This window comes from Platalea leucorodia, assembly GCF_965183815.1.
Source record: "Platalea leucorodia genome assembly, chromosome: 4".
NCBI classification, from domain to species: Eukaryota; Metazoa; Chordata; class Aves; order Pelecaniformes; family Threskiornithidae; genus Platalea; species Platalea leucorodia.
The window spans coordinates 3784436-3800718 of record NC_138826.1 but is presented as its reverse complement, the minus strand read 5'-3'; the positions used below and the strand labels follow the sequence as shown (position 1 = coordinate 3800718).

The window sequence follows — 16283 nt, the reverse complement described above, 5'->3', positions numbered from 1 at the left end:
GTGCTCTGACTCACCGTGCCTTTGCAGAAGCAAAGATTACTATTATCTGCTCACATAAAATCATTGTAGTGGGACTGTTCCAGCCTGAACCTCTGCTCCACCAGACTGAGGTTTATGGAAATTACTTACCTGCCTCATCACTTGAATTAGGAAGCTGGAGAGAAAACGTAGTGTCATAGCTGCCAGATTGCTTATCATCATCTTTCTTTCTTGTTGCTATGTTATTAGGTCCTCCGGGTATATCCACAAATGGTGGAAATTCAGAGACAAAGAAACTTTGAAAAGGGTATTTACTACCCAAATAGCCTTCATGCGTTGTCTCTTTATTAATTACATTATTTTCTGTTAAGTCTGCACTCCAGTTTGACCTGAGTGGAGTCTTGTTTTCTCCTAGGAGTTTTGTCTTAAGTATCTCCTCTATTGGCGCTCCATTAGCTATGCCATCTACTCCATCTGCTGTTAATCTAGCCGAACTGCAATTTATATTGAAGGACAACGCTGATCTATGAATTTTTTGGCATTTAATTCGAGGTTGGTCAATGCACACATTGAGCGACTTGTCTAAATAATAGACGGTATTTGGACACTGCTGAGAAACCTGAAGGTGGACACATGAGATGAATGAAGGTGGTACTTTCTCTCTCCCATCACTGCTTTGAAGACCCAGGCCGTTCTTGCTTCCAAGGTCAAAAATCCGCTTTCGTGGCTCTTCGCCTAATTGTGAGCAAGATCCAGAAATCTTTAATGGAGAGACATTCTGGTTTGCATGGTCTGGTGGAGGCCAGCAACGGAGGGCAGCAGGGACTTTGCTTGAGGTGGGGGACACTGTGTTGGGCTCTTGCACCGTCCCAGCTCCACGTGCTGGGTCGCTGGAGCCTGCAGGAACACGCCTGGCTGTAACAGTTATGGAGGCAAACCCTTTCTGTTGGTTTTGAAACTGTTTTCGCTCTGTGATGGGAGAGTCCGATGGAGACGTGGTGTCACCTAAAGATGCCTGAATTTCTAATCTGCTGGGAAGTACCGTAAATGCTCTGTTAATGTTGACTAAACCATGGCTAGCCAAAGATTGCTTCATGCGATAAGCACTGGGCTGGGGAATCATGGACTGTACAGGCAAAGCGGGCCAATTTTCTTTTGATTTATTCTCATCAATCGTCCGCAAAATAACTATCGGTGAAATCAATTTTGTATTTTGTGATGACAGAGATTCCTGCAAATGAAAAGATTCAAGTTATCAACATATGCTATCATAATATATGTCACTGTTTCTCATCTACTACCATCTATCACACTGGAGAGTTTTGTTCGAGATTTCTTGTTAACTTTCTATTAATCCTAACTTTTTTGTCATTTAAAAACACACACTCTTGAAATCAGCTCTGAATTGTCTGGGAGATTTCAATGAAAACCTTATCATTATGGTGCAAAAAAATATTAAAATTAAAAATGTGTATTTTATGCTATTATTTTCAGTATTAACCCATTGTTGCAGCTGGGATTTGTGGCTGCTATGTTTCTTTAAAAATGGCCACGTCAAAGGCTATTGCCAGTTTCAGACTCTAAATTGCTCTTTCATGATGGTCTGCTGGAATTTAGGATGCATTTAAATATATTATGGATCATTAGCTTGAAGGTCCGCATGTGCCATCACATGCTGCAGAGACGTGGGCACCAGGGTCATGACTGCTCTACAACCTCATCAGTTATAAGCATGGAAAAACCACTCCATGGTCCCTCCCACAAAAGCAATATAATTTCCTATAAGGGCTCCGCGTACTATTTTAATTCGTTAGTTCCCTCTTGCTTATCATTACTTGGTGGCACTTATCAATGATGTAAAACCATCTATGTCCAAGATTGATTGACGGTCACCCAGATTAATTTTTCCAACCATGACAGTAAACATCTATCTTGATAGACCATACATTACTTCACTCGATGTGATAATAGAGGTGCTTTTACGTTAAAGCTATCCGACAAAGAGTAAACCCGAGTTTAAAATCTCCTGCTATTATTATCTACCTGGCTGGTCACATAAGTCATATGCAATAAAGCATCTGGTCTAATCTCATTGCTGGTATAAATTGGCTGATTAGATTGCTCCTGCCCTGTGTTCCTAGATCTTCTGATCCTAACAGAAAAAAAAAACCACTGAACTGGCATGCAAATTCTGAGGATTACCTCTATAATGAAAGCTCAGTCAAGTTCATTCGGGGTTTAGGTGCCATTTGCTAGCTGTACTGCTCCTGCTTGTTATGAATTCATCTCAGTCATATCTGGGCATCTATCATCTGATAATCAATTCCAGTACTTGGCAAGTATTTAATAAAACATAATATTCTTCTTCCCCAAGGAAGACTACGTGAGTGAGAGAGTTGTGACCTCCCAGGTGCCGTGGTCATCCTTCTCAGGGCTCGGGTGCCAGAGACGGGACTCTGCACCGAAACCCATGGGGAAAACCATTCCCACTCTCCTGTCCCCCATGCATGGAAACAACACAGAAAATGGGCTCCTTTGTAACTCTTGGGAAGGCTGATTTGGGAACCCAAATAGGGAGAGTTAGATCAAGAGCTTATTAACAAGGTGAAATGCCAGGCAAATTTTATCAACTCTTTGAACGAGCTGCCTGTGCTTTTGACAATTCAATAATTTCACAGCCCCAGGGAAAGCATTTTCTTCCTTCTTTGTTTCTTTCATGGTTTGTAACAACATTTGCCTCATATTTTCTGCACTGCATTTACTTCTACCTACAGGTTTAAGACCTTTGCATGCCTTCCAAAACTCCCGACTTCCCCGAGATTTCCAGAGGGCACCAAAGCAGAATGTTGCTTGAAATACTTCATTTTGGATGCATTTCTCATGCTCCAGTAGTTAATTTGACATTTATTTCTTTTGTTAAGGGCTGCACAGATGGAGACATCCTGCAAGAGTCCAAAGGCATGTCAAAACCGCTCCCATTAGCCTCAAACTCATGCACCAATATTTTAAATAATCTGTTTTTCCCTTTTCTGGTTGAGTATATGTATTATTCCCTCCTCCCAACCTTTGGCAAAGAAATGGATCTTTAAGGTTTGACCAGCTGATCCTTTGCTTGTTGGGAGCTTTCAAGCTTCACTGCATTTTGTGAAAAAAAAAAAGTATGGACTTACACAAAGTAATTGTGGTGAACTGAAAACCTCGGGCTTTGTCTTGAGAACATCTGAGGCAGAGTGTACTGATACTTGGGATACCACTTGATTTAGTCTCCTGAGGTGTTTTTAACAACTTTTTTTCCCCCACAAAACATACAAATTTTTTCTCCCTCACCAAGAGCACATTGAATCACAACATTTAGCCATCATTTTATTTGGCTTTTCTGCTGCCTAAGCTAAGCCTAGCTAAACAAAACCAAGTCCAAATACACTGCTCAGCTATCAACGATTGTTTTTTAAACCTGAATGCATTCTGCTGACTGCTATCTAAACATAATTTATTTATTTTACCTTAGTAGAACTTGATTTTCTCTCCACAGCACTCTCCTGCTGAAGGCCTGGGCACGTCCTCTGGCCGTCAGTGCACCATTGCTTTTGTGTCACTCCTGGGGAAAAAAAAGCAGAGAAAGTAACATTATTTTCAATGTCCTGGAAGAGATGAGTTAGAAAATGTGGTTTCAAATGGAGTGCAAGCAGGAGGGAAAGAGCTACTGTAAATGATCTGATTGCCCTGGGATCTTGTTATCTGAGGGATCCTATTTCTTCCGCTTCCCAGGAGAGGCACTTGAAACACCCCTGGGATCCTGTTGCAAAGATGTGTTTGTGAACAGTCTCAGAATGTGTTCAGGGCTGATCCAAAGCTTGAATATCTCTGCTTTTGATTTCCATGGCTTTGGGCATGAGTTTGGAGGAAATGAGGAAGATGGGAAATGCAGATTTCAGCAAATGTCACTGTTGTGTAGTCTGCAGAACTGGGAGCACAAACGAGCTCAGTAATGGGCTGGATGCTATGAGTTTGATTTCATTTGAACTAAGTTACCTTCACATTTAAAGAACATGGAGCCTGGGCTATTGCAATGATGCATTACATCTGCTGTTAACAGTTTTGCCAGAAGTTACATTACTTTCTATTTTGTAATAAGCATCTAAAATTAATTTTCAAAAATTCTCTATTTGGACTGAAATCTCTTGACGTTACCGGCTGTTGCTTTACAGTAACAAGCCATACCACTGGTAAGACTTTTTTTTTTTTTTCTTTCACTTAGCCTGCCACAGAAGTTGATAATTTTTCACTAAGCAGAATTTCCGTTTACATGGAAAATTATATTAAGAGAGGAATATAAATCAGCTCCACTTTAAGAAGTGTTCATTAAAGCGTATCTACCATAGCAGGGTTCATGGCTTCATCTCCTTAGGTGCAGCTAAGGAGTAGAAGGGAAAGAGGGGGAAGGTGTCAGGTCTATCTCTCCCATTGAGAAATCTCCTTGAATCCCACCACAGAACAGCAATCACAAAACACTAACAGAATGTTTGATGAACCTTCTGCTTTAATAAACTATACTGAGGTATACTTTAATACTTTACTTGCACAGCTCCAAGATGCCAATGTCATTGGGAATATTCATAGCTGGCATGAAAAAGAGGGGTTTGCTTTTGTCATTGAGCAAAGGAAGGTCCTGAGCAACAGAGAAAACAGCTGGACTCATTAGCCACAGCGTGGAAAAAAAGAGAATCCAGAAAATAGCCGGAGCAGAGGCCCCACTACACATTTTTGGCAAAGAAATAATGCACGGTTGCAATCAGTGAAAATGCAATGAACCTGATCATGGTAACTGCACAGGATCACGGTAACTGCTGGCACAAAACACGGGCGAGGTGCCCTTGGAGCCTGCTCCTCACCCTGTTGTGGTGCACTGAGAAGGAGGTGCTGCGCTTTCAGTGAAGGACAAAATCCACCTGCGTCCACAAGCAGTGGGATAGGGGTAACTGCTGGGTGAGCCTCATGGAAAGCTTATTTTCGGTGTATCAGTACTCTCATCAGTTACATATGAATACCTTCATGATGAAGAGCTGCTACCTATGCTGTCTTATTTACTTTTTAAAACAACTACATAGGGAATAACTTGCAGAGAACAATAAAGAAGAAATTCTTGGATTGAATTAAGGAAAGGCCTCAAAAAATCCAGAGGTTTGATAAAAAAAGTATGTCATTAAAGTGACAACTTCAACTAAGTTATCAATATTTTCCTCGAACACTTTACAGTAAGAAAACCACAGTTGTCTCAGATCGAGCTGGAAAGCTACAACAGGAGAACATCAACTTGTGAATGTCAACCAGTGCGCAAGGAAATCCAGAAGGCTGGCTGGGGATAAATCGGATCCAGACAGGCATGTTTTGCCAGATGGCCTTTCCTGAATTTCATTCAAATGTATTTTCAGCACAAGAGAAAGACTAAGTACTACAGGGTCAAACAAGAACAAGTTGTCAAAGTCCACACAGTAGATTACATATAATATGTAAGATATTCTTGTCAAAGTAACTTCCTGTGATTAGCAGTAATCTGTAGGTAGGACCTTCCAATTCCACACAGATCCCTTGGAATAGATTAGTTAATTCTTGCTTGTTTAACTTTAAATAGTAGCTGTTTCTGAAGCAGGAGAGATAGGACAAAGCAAGGTGGGAAGAAGAAGAGGAGGAAATATGTATTTTCTTTGCTAAATCATCCAGAGTGGAGTTTTGCATTGTGTTTTGTACCATATCCTACAGAATGATATTCTCGTATTGCTATGGGAATCCTATTGTTGGAAAACACTCAAACTTTTGGCAAGTAATTTAATCTAGTTGCTGAAATAGATTAAATGGCATTGGTGGCAAAAGCTCTGGTATTTTTTATGATATTATTAAATCTATTCTTGGAAGCTTCACCTTTGTTAATTCATGTCAACAGAACAAGCGAAAAAAACCCCAAACCTTTAAAAAGAGCTTGAATCTGTGTTTGAAATAAAGACACTTCAGGGAGCACAAGGGTTTAGCTGAGATGTGTCACATTCAGAGTTTTCATACAAATTCTCATTGCTGACAAAACACATTGCACTGAAACTCTTGTTACACAACGAAATGCAAAGTTCAGTTTTTCCCTGGTGCGAAAGCATGAAAGAAATGGCATTTCAAGTACTTTCCATCTCTGTAGGGAGTATGAGAACTTATTTCTGAGTTTAAATCCTGAGGATTTGTTTAACCTCCCCAGACCTTCCCTTCCCACTGCGACCCACATCTCCAGCTTGCAAACAGGAGATGTGATGAGGAATAGAGGAGCAGTTACTGGCATATGAACTTCGTCCTATTACATCTTTACTCTTTTTATTTTCTTTCCCCACAAATACTGTTTGTTGAACCAAATGATACGCTCCTTGGCAAGGCATCTGGACATCCGGCTACAGACCAGGGTTTTCCTAATTACGGAGTGCAGCTGGAACCGATTCTCCCAGTCTCGAGTGCCTGGATGTCTGCCTCGGGCCAACTGGCAGACGGCTCAGATAATGATTCAGAAAAGATGTACTTGTAAATCAGCTTGCTAAAACACAGATAGATTGCAAAGGTGAGGGTGCTGGTGAAAAATAGTGTACTGCGAATATTTGGCATGCGCAGGGTAGCCCAGTTTGTAGCCAGCCGAGGTTTTGTATAAAACCTGAGACACAGATGAAAGCAGTCCATGGATAATGCTATTTTGCCAGTGTTTCGGGTCTTTGCTAGACACATACAGACTGCTATGTGTGTGCAGGGGGGGTGTTTGATGACACCCAGAGTGACACTGGGCAGAGCTGGAATGACTTTAGACCACTGGCCCTGGCCTCATCTCCAGTTTTTGTCATCAAAGTTGCATATTTCATTCCTTTACTATTCATACGCTGACAAATTTCAAATGGGCGTCAGCACTTCCGATCTCCTCCGCTCTGCTCCAAGCCCTGCTTACTCCATGCTGACCAGGTCTGCCATCCCCTCTGAGCCACCAGCATCACCTCAAAATGAACTCCTCTGGAGCCTCCAGGAACCTCCAGCGCTTCCCTCAAAACACCATAAAACAGCACCGCAGAACAAATACACAAGTGTGAAAAGGGGAAAACTTCTCCACTTTACCAAAAAATGACCTTTTCTGTTGACCATCTAAGAGACCTGCGAGGGGAGTCAGGCTCCCTCCCAGGTCCACGGCAGCCAGGGTCCCTACAGCCCTGAGGTCAACACTCTTGATTAGCCAAAATGCTCAAATTCTCCACTTGGGACCAGGGAGCTAAAGGACATTGATGGCTTGGCTGCAGGGTCAGGCACCAGAACAATCACCCACCTAATACAGTGTCTTTGGCATCATGTAAAACTTTTTTTTAAGCCTTTTTCTCCTTCTATACATCATTCCTCTGTAAGTTATCACCAGATAAACCATATCATTAAAATCAACTTGGAGGAATTCATTTATACTTTATTCTGTTTAAAATATTAGATATGTTTAAATTCAGTTGTGACTTATTTATTTCAAATACCTTGAGGAAAAGAGTGTCATCATTAAAGATTCACCACGTTCCCTCTCAGTAAGGGCTGGGAGAGAACATAATTCACTTCTTCAGATCTGAAGTGAGTCATCCAGAAAAACCATCCGGACATTACAGATATATCCAAGATGAAAGCCAAGTCAGAATGAACACCAGAACCAAATCCACATCTTCTGGTCTTCTTCATGTGTCATAAAGAAAGAACATCATAAAATTGCAGAGTATTGTCATCTAAAATAATTGCAGAGAGTATTGTCATCTAAAATAAAACTGAACAATGAAGCTAAAGTTCACATGCCTGGTACTAAAAGTAGACAGATGAATGCTGAAAATCCCACCTTATACTGAAGTCCCTGTTGATATTAAATTGATTTATAGGGAATCTACGGGGGAGTTATGCGTCTCCAGAAAGCCTTGGCACAGGCATGGTCTTGCCATCCTTTGAGGACGTTATCCTGAGCCTTCAGAAGTGACGTTAAGTTCAAGGAAGAGGTGAGGTGTTGCGTTGACGCTGGCCCGAAGGCAGCATCCCAGTGCAGACGGGGCACAGGCAGGGCAGGAAGGCAGCCCCATGGCCACACGTGGATTTTACTCTCTTATGATCTCATAAAAATGCACCTGATTTTCATCTCTGCAGGATTTGACATTCAGCTACTTTCATGTCAGAAGAGACAGCAGTTTTCACTAAGGTATTTAAGGAGCACACAATGTCATCCTGATAGCTTGAACACAGCTAGAAACCACACTGTACTTACCCATCAAGCGACGATGACAGAGGAAGAGTATATCAGTCCTGTTAAAGCATCTTTGCTGAACTTATAAGAAGTAGCATGCACCTTACAATGGGGGTCAAACAGCAATATAGATTTAAAGGGGGAGAAAGTAGCTGCCAACTCTTTTCTCGAAATCTTTCTTGTCATGAATAAAGCCAAACCAATACAAACAAGTACCTGGCCACAAAAGAAAGCGCTTGAACACAGTTGCACAAAGGTAACAGTATTTTAAGGCAGCTTTGTTAAGAAGATCAAATCGGAGTAAGGAAAACAGCCTGAAATCCTTTCAGTCTGAACAGGATTCATTATGTAAACAAAATAGAAAAATATTTTTTTTAAGATGTCAGGATGGATTTTCTTCTATTACAAGTAGCATCATGAGATTTGTTAACTGAATTATCTTTCCCTGCTTGCACACCTTGAAGCTGTAGCTGGTTGCCTGCAGAGATGATTACAGGATCTGCCATGGAACGGACAAATGAGTTCTGGTCTGCTATCAAAAAGCCAGAAGTCGTAAATCTCTCATTATCCGTGCCATTAGAAGCAAGGTGCTCATCAGGGGGCTAGAAAGAGCACAGGAATTATATCTTGAAACCCATGCATAGGAGAAAAAATATTGTGTTTTCATTATATATTGCTATTATTCTTTATCTTCACTTAATAAAATAAAGCAGGGAATCACCCCCAGCATATCCATCACACACACAGAAACAAAACTAAGTGGACTCTTCACTTTCTCCTTTTTCCCTTTTTCCTCCTCCTCCAAGTTTTATTTCATTTTTTTCTTTTTTTTCTTTTTTTTTTTTTTTTTTTTTTTTTTAATTTTCAGTGGTGTGGGGAGAAACACATTCCTAGGTTTCTCTACGCAGCATAAGTTTATGCTAACAAATCTCAGTCCCTAGAAGCAGTGACTAACTCACCAAACCTGCCGAAGCCCAGCTGTGTGGATATAATTCAGGCCAAGGATTCAAATGGGAGTACACAGGAAGATTTAACTGTCATAGGTTTGATTTCTTCAGTCTAAATAACATGGTCTGTCACTGGAGCTCCCTGCTGGAGCTTTTCTGACATCTTTATGAAATGTGGTAGGAGGGGAATGGGGAGCTCACAAACAGTGTATTAGAGGCATGCAGAATTGGGGTGGATCACGAGGGATAATAGTGTTTAATTGGCAAATCATTCTCTTTCATAATTTTTTTTCAGTAGTTGCATTGTAGAAATGGAAGAGATGCCATAAATGTCACAGGTTGTTATTCCTGTGGCAGTGAGAGAAAGAACTGGAGACAAGGAGCAAGGCATCAAGCTCTTCAACGCCTATGAGCCAAGTGACAAAGGTCTTGAAGCTCCATGGTTCTTCCCAGTTTGGTGGGACTGGCTTCCACCCATCTCTTTGCACTGCTAAAAGCAATGCAATATTGTCCATATATTTCACCATGATTCTGAAAGATAGATACTTTTGTATAATTTGGACACGTTTTCCTAAGAAGATTTTGCAAAGCAGGGAGAGATCGTGCAAAAGCAGCAAAAACCCCAAACTCTCCTTGGAGAAGAGGACTCCCGTCTAGGCAATCCTGGCAAATTCTGATTCCGGTATGAGGTGCTCTATCCTCGCAGCAAAGTAAGGGGCAGCACAAGGGAGATGACACCTTTGGTTTCTCATCAAAGTTCTTGTTTGGTGGCCATCTTATTTTTTTTTTTTGGAAAGCTGCTGACACTAAAAAGTTATTTGGGATTTTTAAACAAGTCCTCCTGTGGGGCCTCAGCAGCTCTGGAAGAAGCATCTGCAGAGGAATCACTTGGAGGGGTTTTGTCCTGGAAGTGATGTTTGAGACCACGTGGGAAAAGACAGATCATTAGCAACCAAATGGAGACGAAGGGCTGACAGGCTCTGAAAGTCTGTCACTGGCATGGCACGAGAGGCAGGAGAGGGGAAGAACCAAGAGCAAGGCGATCACTGGAGGCCCGCTGTTTCATGTGAGAAATATTTAACGCTGACTTTTGGGTTAGACAAACTTGAATAAAACATTTAAATATGAACACTAGATGTGCCAGAAGTTCGTACAGAAAAGAAGGTAGACAGGAGATAGAGAGAAAGAAAGGAGGTCCAAGCAACATCCACATTTAAAATTTTCAGGTTCTACTTCTCTCTAGTTTTAAGACATTCTGAATGCTATTCCTGGTTCAGGTCCCTGCACTAAGATTCACTAGTACCTACTGTAACATTATTTGGCTTATTGACCGCTGACCACCTAATGTACTCTCAAAATAAAGGTGTAACTAACAGAACCATTTCATACAGAAAGAGCTATTGGAAGGGATCCTCTACCACTACTCTCAGAGTCCCCTTCACAGCATGTTATTAAGACATCCACATTTTAGTGACCATGTCTGTTTCTGAAAGTACAAGAATGCTTGAGATAGCCAGAAAACTCTTAAGTGACTGTAAACATGACAAATACTATGCATAAGCAAACAAAGGAAAAGCAGTTCTGCAGCCAAAAAGTGTATTTATGAAGAGCTATTTTAGTGCTATTATGTGTATGAATGTAAAGGTCATAACATATACAGAATTTGATGGTACAAATGGGTCTTGTAAATAAAAATTCCACTAGTCTTACTCAGAACTGGTAGCAATTACAAAACTGGCACATTTGCCTAAAGCTGCTTCTGCATAATAGGAGCTAAAGGTAATTGTTTGGCCTCAGCAATTCAATATTTCTTACATTTATCTGCTTTTGTAAGAGCACAACTTTAAGACAAGAAACTGTAGAGAGGACAAGAGAAAACCTGTGCCCTGTCTGTTATGCATGCATTTTATGACTCAGTATATATCCTGCTGCAGGGATTTTTCACCATGCTTTTGCTTAAAAATGGTATTTTCTTTATTGATTTTTTTTCCTTTTAATACTCTTAATACAGCGGTGGCTCCAGAAAATGATGTGTGCTGTGGGCACAGATGCTTTTGTCAAGACATCAAAGCAGCATTTCCAACACACATCTATATTAGACCAATTTTGTTTCCAAAACAAAGAAACAGGATGTTCTGAGCCAAATTTGACACTGAACGATTTGTACAACGGAACTAAACTCAGTGGAGCACCAGTCATGCCAGATTTAATATAGACTTTTCATGTTACTTTTGTATAATAGAAGCATTCATTTTTGTGTAATACTTGGGATATTATTTCTTTCTGGAGAGTCTTTCACATTAACTGCTGTGATTACAGACATCAGAAACTGCTTGATAATAGGGGATGCAGTAGGCTAGAACCAAGAGAAAAAAAAAAAAAATCAGTGTTCACAGGGTAAAAACACAATAGCTAAGATTTAAATAAATATGAAGCCTAAAAAGTTAAGTTTCTAAGTCACTAGTTTGATCACAAAGTAAATAGTTTTATTTTGCATAATTTAAGAATACTACGCAGCTCCCACTAATTTCAGTTGCCACCGACTTGCCTCAACTCTAAATCCCATGACTCTTCATGCAGCTGAACTTAGTAATGATTCTACTACGTAAAACTTTTCAGTTGGTGAAATAATACCTATCTTTGCCTTTTGAAGGGAAAGCGAAAAACAAATCTCTATTCATAGCGTACTTTTATCACGTGGCACGATTTGTTTGATCTTGGAATTAGCCCTTTTGAATTCCACTGCAACAGGTTTAGAAACACAGATCATGGTAGAGATTAAAACAAAAGCTTAGTAATACGAACATAAAACAGGGCATGGCGGATTTTGTTTTTATCACCAGGTTCAACAAAAGATAATTGGTAATCGCTTTTTTTTTTTTTTTTTTAAATCACTTGGGCTTTCAATTCAGAAATGGAGGGTACAGAAAAGCTTGGAATTGATAATTAAATGTTAAAGTCCTCAGAACCTTAATTTTTGGTGTCTTTTAAATACCGGTTGGCAAGGAATGAGATTTAGAGTTCTCAAGCTCTCTTTTGGCTGTGGGTGTCACCTGAATGAGAAGGAGCAGGGCTGGGAGCTGTCAGCACCCACCCGGCCCCACCGGCCGAGCAGCCCGGCCGGACCAGGCAGCCGTGGCCGCTTTTCCAAGAAGCAATAACCTGCTGCCTAGCAACAACCCAAACCTCATGATTGTTTGTATATTCCATTTCTTGTGCAAAACTAAAAGCTCAGATCCCAAATTATTGCATTCAACAGCATCAGAGCTGCAATAGATGGATAAGAAAACGCATTTTCCTTTACGTGCTGCAAGACTTCCTTGCTCTACAGCATTGCATTCGTAAAATACACACACACCCTCCAACACATTATGATGCAAGACCAAACTGGAAAAATATTTCAGTATATGAATAGCAATTTTCATAATAGTTGTCCCCTAGGAGCTACTTCTATGAATAAAGTAATTCACATATCTATAATTCACATATCTATACAGGTCACATTCTCTAGGGCATAAGCATGCTGGACAGCATGACACAGTTATGCTTGCAGGAAAGCTGTCCCTGCATTTTAGAAGTCCTGTTTTTTTCCTAATTATCATTTACTGCAAGTGAAACAATTAAAGAAAAAGCAACAAAAACCCCCACAACCCTTTTGCGCTGTGCTCTCTACTTGGATCAAATTTTTAGCCTGATTTCCAGAAGGAATTTGCTTTACGCCCTATCCTTCTGTCTGTCCAACCTGGGGCTTTGGAGCTTGTGGGCTGTTTCAACCAACACGACAGAAGGGTCAATAACTGATCTCTGACAAGCTTACTGCAAAAATCAATGGCTTTGTAGAAATGAGAGGCTGCCACAAAGAGAAGTTCACTGGGTCACCCCTGTTTGACCCGTGGACATGCTTAGAGGCCAGGCAGGACATCCACAGTGCCACGTTGCTCGTGGCGGGTGCTGCTCCTTGTCCTGGCAGCAGCAAGGAGGCACGGGGCACAGAGGGAAGAGGGGATGGGTGACGAGATGCAGGGAGAAGCACCAGGGTGAGACCTGGGTCTGGGGTACCTACTCATAGGCTTCGTCAGCTCTGCTGCTCATTAAATGGTCTCTTTCTTGTTAGCCTGTATTTTCAATTTCATCTTTTTGCTTTTATTCTCTAAGAAAATATGGAAATCTCATGCTAAGATTATGGAAATTGAGAGGCTTCAAGAAAAGTTAAGTGCTGGAGGCCGATCTAATTATGCCGTAACTGCTTGACCTCAGTATTGCTGTACCTTAGACATAATCATGCACAACATCTGTCCTGTTTAAAGTCACATAGCAAATCATTACCAGAGTAGTCACCTTCCTAAATTTGCCTACTATGACAGACACAGCATCGGATACCCAAATTTTACTACAGAGAATACCTGGAATAATGCCATGTGAAGTAATAACTGAACAGCTTAGGTTGGTATATCGAAATGCTGAAGTTACTACTTATCGAAGGCAAAATTAAGTTGTTATGGGTGATTACCACCACCACTTTGTTTGTCCTACAGTTGTTCTGTTCAGCAACAATCTCTGATGCAGAGCCAATGCAGAAACCATTAAATAATTTAGCTGCACTCTTCACCAGCGCAGCTCCCCCAGCCAAATTCTGGCCCCTCTCAATTTCGGTCTTTCCACTGTGTGCTGTGGGAGGAGAACTGATCCCAAAGGTCTCTTCAGGTCCACCAGTTACAGGAGACAGACTTTGCTGAATGTGCTTTCAAAAAGCTCTTTGGTCATTACCGATATTCTCTCTAACATTAACTACCATTAAATCCTCCAGCTAGAAGCTGCAGAATGACCTATAGGACATTATCGAGCATTTTCAAGCTTAACAAGGAGTATGCTAAGAGCTCACAACCCCGTACTGGCGACACCGATGCTCAGGTGTGAGGTGACCAGGTGATGATCTGTCTGAAGCCAAGAGCAATGAACTTTGCATTGGGAGTGAGAGAGATTCATCCTTGTACAGAGAGCCTTTGCAAGCCTGGATACTTTGGCAAAGGAGACGTTTGAGTGGAATTTTCTTTTAGGAAAGTTTCAGCTGGAAATTTAGTTTAGACATAAAACTCTACAGCCTGTCTACATTGCTACGGTCCTCATGCAAAGTGTTCTGCTCTCTATTTTGGGCTAGCTCCCAACTGAACTCTCTCATGACGCAACATGATGCTCCCCCCTCACCCTCTCTAACCCAAGCAAAAGCACCCAAGAAAAATTCCTTGGAAACAGTCGGCATTTTATGGAGTAGGTTGTAATTATTAACCTGACCTCCTCGCAATGGACTTGCACACACACTGTGCTGGTGGATTATTCACTGCCAGTCGCATTAGCTGACTTAGCTAATATGTGTATCCACAAAACACAATAACTAGATCTGCCTGGTTTCTGAATCCTCGTGAAAATACAGCTCACACCCTTCTTCACCCCACACCCGTACTCCTGGGGTAACCTCAGGTAACTAGTGCATTACTGTGGGTACACTCTTGTCTGTCACGCTGCTGCTGGGCCCGCATTTTCCCATTTTAGGGTGGTGTCCTGGCTAAATTCCCAGCCACAAAACCCCTGCAGGTAGCTGTGGGAGGCCAGTGAAGTACTTCGTTTCCACCAACTATGCTGTCCCTCCTTCCAGAAATAATAATTTCACTTCTCTTCTGAGTAGCTTGTACCCTCCCCTCCCCTGTTCTCACAGCACAACTACATCTTTTTCTCCTAATTTTCTTGGGCCAATAGGCTCAGGTAGATGCCTTTATTGGATTACTTGGAGTTACTTTGGTTGACTTCCAACGTTTTTTAGGATGCGATGGGGTTTTGGCTGTTCTGCTGTTTGCTTTTTTGGTTTGTAATGGACATTTTGTACATTCACTCAAAAGAGTTACCTTGGTGACTTTTATGTCCAAAGGCGAAATGGAGAAGAGCTTGGCTTTTGCTGGGGCACATATAAATGCATGCTGAGAACAGTCCAACAGCTGCTCCACCATGAGGAGGCAAGGAGGGTCACGAGCCAATAAGGTTTTATTTTAAACCATGGACATCTATTCTCCTGTTGGAGCTGAGAGATCCTGTATTTTGTTTCCCATGATACATACATGCAATTTGGATAGTGAGAATGATAAACAGATGTGTATACACGGGTATTGATTCTACAGAGTACTGCATTATTCAAGAGAGTTGAGACTAAAAGGTCAATTTTTACAACAGAAGTATTTACTGTAAATTAAAATCCTGCCAACTGAAGCCAACTTTAGAGGATTAGCACAAGATTCATGTGCTGCTTTAATCACTCAAAAGACTAAGATCAAATAATGGTAAGAAAGAAAAAGCAAATTCAGGGCTACTCTTTTGTACATTGCTTAATATACTCCAGTACTCACAACCCTATAGCACAGACTGATGTTACGCACGGACGCACTGCAGGGATACCTGCCAACAGCAGGCACAACAGCATGCTTAATCTTATGCTCTTTTGGGTTAAAGGTTTTGGCCTCCTTAAATAGATCAAAAAAACAGGCTTTCAGGATATTGCCTTTTTAAAAAGAAAAAAATTAAAATACACTCATAAATAAGCACACGATTTGGATGCTTAGTGGGATAGAAGTCATCCATGATGTAAAAAAAAAAAAAAACAACCCAAAAATTTCAGCAAGTCATTCATGCTATTCTAAATAAAAGGGCAAAAATGCTTCTCATACCCTAGCCTGAAAGCATTATTTCAGAAGACCAGTCTAGTCTATATCATATTGATTTAGGACCCTCTTATTGCTCTAAATGTATTGCTGCATTAGAGTAATGGGATTAACACCTTGGCCACAATGTTAATGCTGATAGGTGTGTATAAATGCAGATTTATATACCTCATTCAACATTTAAGGAAAGGTTATTAATCCACAATTAGGTGGTGAGTTGTTGCCTTTTTTTTTTTTTTTTTAAATTTAAGTAAAGTACTGAAGCTGAGCACAAAATGTTTCTGTACCTTGGGTATAAGTTAGTATTTCTGGCTGTGTTAGCCATAGTGATAACTTTAGGATTTTCCCAGGGTTTTCAAGGTTGGAGGTCTGGGGTTT

General features: G+C 40.9%; 1 protein-coding gene across 1 annotated transcript in view; it reads right to left on the bottom strand.

Moving 5' to 3' along the window:
- LOC309588811 ((E2-independent) E3 ubiquitin-conjugating enzyme FATS) overlaps positions 1-16283 on the bottom strand; it is a gene marked incomplete at both ends in the record, with an annotated part of 69260 nt that overhangs the window by 31267 nt on the left and 21710 nt on the right. The window contains 2 exons of the mRNA XM_082308494.1: positions 130-1210; positions 3483-3577. Of these exons, the coding sequence (XP_082164620.1) occupies positions 130-1210; positions 3483-3577 (1176 nt within the window). The remainder of the gene's footprint in view (positions 1-129; positions 1211-3482; positions 3578-16283) is intronic.